The sequence below is a fragment of the Vanessa atalanta genome, chromosome 13 (assembly GCF_905147765.1).
Source record: "Vanessa atalanta chromosome 13, ilVanAtal1.2, whole genome shotgun sequence".
Lineage (NCBI taxonomy): Eukaryota > Metazoa > Arthropoda > Insecta > Lepidoptera > Nymphalidae > Vanessa > Vanessa atalanta.
Genome location: NC_061883.1, coordinates 5,051,307 through 5,061,184, shown reverse-complemented (window position 1 = coordinate 5,061,184; position 9,878 = coordinate 5,051,307). Strand labels below are relative to the sequence as shown.

The 9,878-nt window shown below is 30.4% G+C and overlaps 1 protein-coding gene across 1 annotated transcript; it reads right to left on the bottom strand.

Annotated features, from left to right (window-relative positions):
- Positions 1-7,033: 7,033 nt before the first annotated feature.
- On the bottom strand, positions 7,034-9,681 carry LOC125068238. The gene is made up of 5 exons (XM_047677315.1): positions 9,555-9,681; positions 9,357-9,481; positions 9,203-9,260; positions 7,440-9,125; positions 7,034-7,339 (listed from the first exon to the last, which is right to left on the bottom strand). The coding sequence occupies exons 1-5, from the start codon at positions 9,679-9,681 to the stop codon at positions 7,218-7,220; spliced, it is 2,118 nt and encodes a 705-aa protein (XP_047533271.1). The 3' UTR covers positions 7,034-7,217.
- Positions 9,682-9,878: the final 197 nt, after the last annotated feature.

Genomic DNA, 9,878 nt, shown 5'->3' with positions numbered 1-9,878 from the left:
CGATATTGCAAGATTTATTCTTTAACAGCCGGTAGTGGAGTTGCCGCTTTCGACCTTAAGACCGATACACATGAACCTATATAAAGCTACCAACAAAATTGCGTAGTGAGTAATTTAATGTCAAACCACTTATACGGCGCTCGCTTTGTACGGATTTTTATGCAAATTCAACCTATTGTTTATGAGGTTTTTTCAAGTGAAATTATTTATACTGACCTACAGTGTTTCTATATCGTCAATCTTATATGGCCTTCGTTGATGTTTTATACGATGTTGATTGTACATGATTTGTGGTGGTATAACTTTAAACTAGGCTGGCTATTGATTTGTTCTGTTATATGAATATGTTATGAACTGTGGTTATAACCGATTGTCATGATTGAAATTGTAACATTCAATTTAACTTTATATCCGTATATGTATCGCTCATAGAATAACTAGTAAGACTATAATAAAATATTGGTTAAGGAGAGCAGATAATTTGTTTTAATAAGATTTATGTTTTAAAATCTTATGAGCGTACATCTATCTTATAATGTACATAATATATATTATTTAGATTGTAACTATGTACTTCAAAGAGGCAACTCTACTAACCTATAACTGCTGAACGAGACATGAATGTTTTTTCTTCTTAAATATTCTTAAGACAATAATACAAGAACATGTTAAAATTTTATAATATTAGATTAGAATTAGCTTATAACAATCGATATTGTACGTGGTAATAAAAAAGTGTTTTTTTATGAACTGAAGCTAATGTATAAGTGATGTATAATACAAATATGCTCTTTAGTATCCATGAAATAAAATATTCAAAATATATCGGTGATCGGTGAAAAATCTATATTCATCTATAGATTTATATTGAATATATTTATGTTTCGGCTATTAATAGTATAGCAATAGCCTATAAAGATTAAATACAACTTTTATTTTACAGTTTATTTGATACATGTGTCATTATTTGACTCGTTGGTGAACACTAAACGAACAAAATAATGAAGATTATGACTGTGAATCCGAGTTTTTTTTGCATTTCATAATACTTCTATTTTTTTTTTATTTTAAATGTGTGTCCACCTCTAATTTATTCGTCTTTAATGAAAATCTTGGATGTACTTTCAGAAATATCTTCGACGAATTTAAGCAAGCGTTTTATATCGAATTCTGTTTTGACATAATTTGTACCTATTTTTTATTTGTAACATTGTAAAAATCAATTACTCCTCTAGATACTACAAAAAGAAATATAATTTAATAAAACTTGAGAGTTAGTTACAGTTTATTTGAATACTTTAATATAATAATTAATTTGAAAATGGTGACAATCTATGTCACCATTTTCAAAACGTAAACAATATCTTTGTATTATAAAATGTCTGTAATGGTTTCCACGTTACAGGCCAATATAATCGATGGTCATCGAACCTCCTTCGATTGTAACCATTAACGCAATCCTGACTTTTACAGTTTTTTTTTACCTCGAAGTTAAGGAAGAAAATACATTTATCTAGTTGTTTTTGTTAAAATAGTAAAAACTATTTTTGTAATATAAAATATATGCCATACTAGTTCTCGGACGCGGATTCACTCGCGTTTTAAGGGTTGGTCGTCAGGTAAAAAGTATCTTATTTCTTGCCCTGGAGCTCAAGTTTGCTCATAACAAATATCATCAAATTCAGTTCTTTGACTATGAAAGTGCAACAGACAGACAGACAGAATTACTTTCGCATTTATACTATTAGTATAGATCATTGCATACATTAATATACTTTTGTTAGATATATACATCTTTTTTCACAGAGTTTAGGTCCGTCACTTTTTTTAGCTTAGATTTTATATAATACTAACTTTTGGAGTTCTTAAATGCCTCAGTAACATTAATAACGCGCCAATCTCCTGACTTAAAAAATGACACACTTCAAGACTAACCTTAAAATTGAATTAACCAATATTTAAGTACATCGAAGTCCCCCTCTGGGAAGGTACCAATCACTTATCAGATATTGTACCGCCAAACAGCAATACTTAGTATCGTTGTCTTCTGGTGTCTGGCTTGACTCGTGAGTAAGTCAGGGTAACTGTAGACTTAAGGGACGTAAAATCTTAGCTCCCAAGGTTTGAAGCTCATTGGTGTGATGTACGGAATGGCTAACATTTCTTATACCACCTACTATTACATTAAAAAGTTTTGGTTTAACATTATAAAAGAAAGTAAAGTAATAGCATGTAAATGTCCCAATGTCCTGCCTGTCCTTGCCTGGAGACCTTAGCCTCCCTTCCCTATTGAAAAGATTAGGAACTTATTCCAACACGCTGCTCCATGGCGGATTGGCGGATACCCATATGACAGATTTCAGTCAAATTATACACATGCAGTCTTCTTCGGGATGTTTACTATCTCCGCCAAGAACGAGATGAATTATTATCAACACAAATTAAGAACATTCATCGTGCTTGCTGTGCCGTGTTTCAACCCGCAATCATCGGTTAAGTTTAATATGTTTTAACATCTGGGCTTTTGGCTTTCAATTAAAAAAAATGTTTTTAGAAAAAAAAATGTATTTCAACTTGGGTTAGATTAGTTATTAAACATACATTATTATTCTAATGACAACAACGAAAACGAGTAAAAATTAAGAAACCCATATCAATTTTCACTAATTCTTCCAATTTTTGCCTCATAATTTATCTCTCAAAACAAATAAATGTTTTTGTAATTATAAAATATCGATACTTAATCGGTTTTTATAATCGATAGAACTGGTTTTCAATCAGATTTTGATTTAATTATGAATTTCTAAAATTGAACGCTTTTTATGATCTGGGTTCTGATACATATTATTAATAATAGACATCAGGACAAAATAAATCAATCAATTAAAATATATTTAGATATGTTTTAATTTTCAATTGCTTTTACTACCGCTGCAGTATTTAAAGGTTAATGCTGTTAGATATTAAAACTGTAATGAAATACCTGTCCTTATTAATCTAATAATCAAATTGTCTAATAATAATCTCTAATAAATATAAACATAAACATAGTTCTACTCACACATTAAAGTAAGACAATCCGCGTATAAAAAGGAAATGGTGCAAAATTTCACGGTAATTTTCTAAAGTTTACATAGCCTGCTTTCCTGTGATTTGGATGGACTTTTTAAATAAGTGCTCGTGTGCTTTATGCGATATGCTTTTCACGCGACATCACGCTAAGGTCACGTCTACATAGAATTTTTTTTTCTTATTCCTATTCAAATGATGCATAATTTTGTTATTAATTATGTTAGCTGACCACGAAGTGGGCACTATAAAAATGATTTAACACGGCTAATGAGTGACGTTTCCATATTTTATGATAAATCTTTTATACGGCTAGGTAGTACGTGAGCTTTTATATAATTCAAAATAAAACCAATACGGATAATCAAATATATTATTTATTTCGATATTTTTTGGGATCTAATATTTTTGGGAACATTAAATCCATAATATCTATTTGTTAGTAGTGACTAATGTCTGTTTTCTTGTTCATAAAGTTTGATTCTTTGTTGTATGAATGTAAATGATTATTTACTATAATATATATATATAAATATATATAATAATTTTACAAAGCTGACGAGTTTTTTTGAACGCGTTAATTTCAAGAACAAATAGTCCGATATAAAAAAAATATTTCAGTGTTAGATAGCTAAATTATTGAGGAAGGCTATAATCTATTTACAATCACGCTACGACCAATAGGAGCGGAGTATTCATGAAAACGGAGTAAAAGGATTTCCTTTTGAGAATCAAGAGATAGCTATGTATGTGTAGATTTGCAAGCAAATATTACTTTTCCATTGACTATATGTTATATGTGTATGGGATATACCGTTTGCTTAACTCAACTAATATTTCCCTATCACGAGGTGCGGGTCATTAAAACCCGTATCACTCGGTAGCGTATCAGTAACATATTGTGGCTTATAGGTATGAATTCAGTAGATACATAATTATTCTATAGTTCTTATTTCAATGTCATAAGGTTCATATTCAAGAGTAACATTCCTATGAATAGCTTATATCGTCAACGGAAAACGTCGTTATAACTTAGGTAAAGTTCAAGTTTAAACGACAAAGATGAATTGTTGAACACGACGTTTGATACTATCTAGCCATTTGTTTGTTTAATATTAATTATACTTATATATTAAATGATTAAAATGTGTTAAAATTACTTTTTTTAATAATGTAACGTGAAATGTACTCTAATCTTAAAGTAATTTCGTCGTTTTTACAGAATATCCAAAAATACTAGACTATTAAAATATAACTTATTTGAAAGTTAGTAATTAGTAAAACAATTAGTTCCCATTACTGTAGTAGATTTAATAAATTAAAATAATTCTATGACAACACTCCCTAACATCACAGCCGTGCAACAGACGTGTCACGGCTTACAGCACGCGAACTTGTTCCAACAGGCGAAACATTTAACGTTTTCGCTAGTTTGTTTGTCATCACTCATGGTTATAATAAAATCCTTTTTGAAGTATAATTAATGGTAATTACAGTATCAATGTAACATAAGATAACGGGAAGTACCTTATCGGATTTGATTCCCTTTGCAAATGTATGGAAAATGTGACATAAACGATATGTTTTGATTGCGTAGATTTAGAAGTTTGATTTTTTCACAGTTCCAAGGGACTATAGACATCAGTGTTTGGTATTAAATTCAATTTTATGAGTGAAAGAGTTGCCAGACAGACAGACAATGGACGGACGGACAACGAAGTGATCTTATAGATATATATATATATTCCACTTTTTTCCTTTAGAAGAACGGAACCCTTAAAAAAGTAGGAAATAGAAAAAATACTAACTTACATTTCGGAGGGCTGTTGTGTACGAATAGTCCATTTTTCTTCTCGATTTGTGAAAAAATGTTTTTATTTAAATTCTCCATTGCGTTTTAATAAAAATATTACTTTGCATTAAGTTTATAATAATAAACACGGCAATCATTATTTTTTTTATGTTTACCGCGTACTCTATTTCAGTAAGTATATAAAATGTCTAGCTAAGGCAATATTATAATGGTCATAAGTTATTAATAAAATTTATACATACATAAAAATACGATAGCAAACAAAAAGCATATTATATTAACACACTTTGAATGTAGTCTCTAGATAAATACGTCTAGGTATCAAGGACAAACGAAAACTTACATTTTTTATTATAATTAGCATTAATTGCGTTCAAAATATTTTTTCAGTAAACATTTCAAACAAAAACTAAAGTTTTATTTATTGATTTCCACTGGCGTCATTAAAAAAACATTGCATCTATTGCTATCAGGTTCCTAACCAATTTAAGCGGCAATTAGGTGTCTAGCGTTAACATAAAACATGGTCATTTAAAACTATGTAGGCAAACATCAATCGATTTTATAGCCGGTTGGCACGAACGATCGAAAATGTTCCTTATCAAATATTTACCGACCCGTCCTTCTGACATCACTTAGTGTGCCATCGAATGTTCTAAGTCACAACAAAATATATTATCTATTTAATTAAGCTACACCTGTTATAAGTTTTTAAATACAGTTTTTAAATTTTTCTTGCTGCCAATTTTCGTTTTGTTAATATATTATTGTTTAGACATCGTTTTCTTTAACACTGTGCTATATGGAAGTAACACCCATGTACTAAAGTAAAAGGCAAGGCAGAAAATTCTATATAGAAACTTAACTAGAAGCATCTACAATAGGTACACACTTCCTAATAGGTTTATGTTACTAGTTATTTAAAAATGTTTAATATTTTTATACGATTTTCTCAAAATATTCTCAGGTTAGGATGGTTAGGTTCCTCGTCACAATTTTAACGATATTATATGCTTAGTTACTTATGGTTTCACGATATATATTTTTTAAATTGATGATTGATTTTATAAGTAAATTAGCCACTAGTCTCGATCTCGTTTCAAATAAACTATACAATAAGTATAGTAAGTATCTTAAATATTTTATTTACAAATTGTTACGTACATATTACAATACAGAGTCTGCATTCAATTAACTTTTTTCGATTTCTACATTAAGACACGTGCGTTATTGATTGAATCTAATTTTAGACGGAGTAAATACTATTGTAATGTTTTGGCAGTATGAATGTACCTGGTTAAAATTCATCTTAAATTCGAACGCATAATCAAATTGCCGTTGCCTACTTGTGAAGTGGGTAACGAATTTCCGATCAAATGCTTAAAAATCTAAGTGGATGTTATAATATAAGGGTGATAAAATATCTATACGTTTCGGTGGCAAACCCGTAATTATTGATAATGATTAGATATCTTTGGACGATATAAGCTAGACATTTTTCTCTATTTTATTATTTCAAATGGAAAATAAAACTTCTATTAAACATCGATCAAAAAGTAAGTAACTTTTTTGAATGAATATAATAATGATTTAATAAGAAATAGTAAAATAGACCAACTAAGATATTATAAGTGTTTTACTTCAAAAGAAAACGTATTAATCATACACATACTCGATAGCAATTTAACTGTCGGCTACCAGGAACTTGACAGCATCGTTGTCCATGATACGGCAACATTTTATAAAAAAATATCGCGATTCAAAGAAGTTCATGTTATTAATGAGTATGGTATGTGACTCTTTGAAACTAATTAATACTTAACTCGGTATACGGGGTGTAAGCTCCATTGTTTGTCTGCGCCGTGGAAATAAGGCCATGTTACATCAAACTGAGTAATCATCGTGAAGGAAGTAATTTGTTCGACTGTTGAATTGTCGAACAAATATATACATATAGATAATATATATAACATACACAGGTATTTGGAAAATGTTTGGTCAATAATATGTATATATTAGTTGTTCCGATAAAATTTTATTTCTGGTTTAAAAATAATATAAATACATAAAATCGGTAAGTAAATTCCAAATTTAATAAATGCCTTATAACATTGAAAACTACATATATATAAAAAAAAGCTACATCCAAACTTTTGTATTATGTAAATTAGTTATGCAGTGCATTTTTCAAAATGATGCGATGAAGTGGTAAACTAAAGACTATCAAGGTCTTGTTATTTTCTCCTTACGCGAATTCGTAAACAAATACTATTGGTGATAATCAAACTAATAATTTGAGTATGTTAAAAAAGAAGAAATTAAAAATTAAACTGTTTCAGAAGTTATTTTTCTTAATACTTTCTTCGCTGTTTGGTACTGCGTCATTGATATTCAGACCATATTCTATTTTATTTTGATTACTATTTAAATCTTCATTTTCCTTATTAACGGCTTTGGCTGAAAATAAATAAGTAATAAGATACTCAAAAATATCTAGTTCATAAATATGTACTGCACGTTTTAACCTAGTGATATTTTTTTATTAAATAATTCTGACCTTTGTTAAACTGTACATTAAGTATTCGATGATATAGTTCATTGAATTTCTTTTGGCGCTTCATGTTAGATGGAGTTTTAACTACCAAAGTTGGTAATAAAATGAAATGTTCAAGATTAGGTTCTTCATTTTTATATTTCTTTCTTGATGATTTTTTTTTAATTACTAAACGAGGATTCTTTTGGCGAACTTTGCCATTGGTGTTACTGCTATCACTTGTTAGGTCTTGCATAATACTTCCTCGTATAGAACTAGATGCTGGTTTCGAGCTACCCATTTGATTTGAGGGACTTGATGTATGGTAGCAGCATGTAGGTTCTCTGTTTGTTCGGGAATGACGTGTTGAATAACTAGGTCCCGGTGGACAGTCTTCTTGTCTGAATTGTTTCCTTTGTCTTATTTCAGATTGAAGAACAGGGTCATGACTTGTATGAGTCTTACCAGGGTTTAAAGCTTTCTTATGTCGCCCTTCTTGCATTGAAATTCTTGTATATGTATGGCCGTTAACTATATCATTATCGTCATTACAAGGTATTTTCTTGTGACTAGCAACTATTATATCTCCAGTTTTACCCATGGGTCTACAATTTTCGTGACGATGGTTTAATTTAACAATTCGGTAGTGTCGTCGTCTTCGCCTTTCGACATGAGCTACTCGTTCTCTGAGTAGACTATCTATTAAACGTTGCAATTCTGATTTTGGTCCGTATCTTTCTGAGTGAGCGAGCCGACGCGCTAGTCTAGTATTGGGCCAATGAGTACGACAAACATCTTCCCATATTATATCACTCAAAACTGCCTCTCGAGAAGGTGTCAATTTTATTCCGTCATCACGTGGAGCAAATTCACCTTGAGCCAAATAATGGACTGTATCCATAAGTCTATAATCTCGGACTGGATTAAGTTTGTGTCTTATTTTGTGAACTCTATCTGCAGCTATTCTCGGCCCATCGTCTCTTTTGCAAGGGACGGATGCACATTGACGTCTACCTCTTGCTGTAATGCCATCATACAAAGTAAAATCGCGACCATATTGCTCTGAATTGTGTTCTTTTTGAATGGTTGTAGCTTTACTGGCCGATAAAGGAGCAGGCTGCTGAGAATATCTCTGGAATGCTGATGTTTCAGGTATTTGACTATATTCTACATAACTACATCCAGGTCGCCCGTGACTTGATGACTTTTTCATTGTGCGAGCTTTGGAATCTTCATCTGATGAAGACAATGAAATGTTAGGATCAATAGAACGGAATAACATTTGCTGTCTGAGAACTTTCCTTTCCAGTTGTTCTAGTCTTTTATTTAAATTATTTATGTTTTCAGTTGAGGTTAATATATCTTGAGAAGAGGAATTAGTTACTACAAAGGTACCAATATCAGTTTTGTTTGATCTTCTATTATTATTTTGAAATGTTTTTGATACTTTGGGGATGGTCATGGTAAATTGTGGTTGAGTATAAACATAGCATTTTTCGGTAAAATGTTGCTTAGAATGGTTCTTATAGAAAGGAGGACAAACAGATGAAGACTCAGTGTTTATACATTTTGAAATTCCTGTGGTACTATCCTCTCTTGTCGTAGTCGTTGAAGCCCTATTAGGTATAATTTCGCTTCTTGTACGATTTCTGTACAAATAATTAATAGATTCAGTTGAATTCAACGTGTTTGAATCATTGTCGCTATAATCTAAAATAACATTAATAATTTAATATTGAAATGTAATATAAATAACATTATTGTGATACTTTAAAGTGACTACTTACGAGATGTAAGCGATGAATAATCTCCTAAAGCAAGCCGTGAACCCGCTTTAGTAGAATGCTGTAATATTTTTTATACGAATTTTAAATAAATGATCAGATGACATTTTGAATAAATATCATTCGCTTACATAATTACGCTTTATGTATACTTTACCTTCTTTGACTGGAATTTATTCTTTTCGGCTAAAAATAAAGTTTTGATCGCTGGAGACTTTGGTTTTATAGACACAAGTACTTTTTGAGATGGATTCTTACAAGAGGACCCCTTTCGAAATATTTCTACAAAAAAAATAGCATATTACATTTTAATAAACACGTAGCATTTCTAAAATTTAAGAAATGAAGTTGTTACCCAGAAATAACTTTTTAGGTAAACGAGTTGAAGATTCCGCAATAGAATCGTAATCGACTTGACGTATTAATTTTTCTTCTTGAATAGATATTAATTTTTTATTTGATGGAGACTTTTTATTTTCCATTACATTTTATTCTCTTTTTCCCGAGCATAGTTATTTTATTATCGTAAGCCTGCGAATATCGCACAGAAAACGATAATTTTGAATAGACTAGAAAATTTTACGTCATCTTCTTCTTCATTTTGATTCTTAACATAATATTGACATAATTCGTCCTGTTTCTTTCAATTAAAAAAAATGCAAAAACTTTTTTGTTTTTA

Excerpts from the sequence above, each read along its gene's own strand:
- LOC125068238 (XM_047677315.1), bottom strand. The coding sequence starts at position 9,681 with ATGGAAAATAAAAAGTCTCCATCAAATAAAAAATTAATATCTATTCAA. Across the intron at positions 9,482-9,554 it reads ACCTAAAAAGTTATTTCTGG|AAATATTTCGAAAGGGGTCC; the intron begins GTAACAACTTCA and ends TTTTTTTTGTAG. Across the intron at positions 7,340-7,439 it reads TAATGTACAGTTTAACAAAG|CCAAAGCCGTTAATAAGGAA; the intron begins GTCAGAATTATT and ends ATTTATTTTCAG.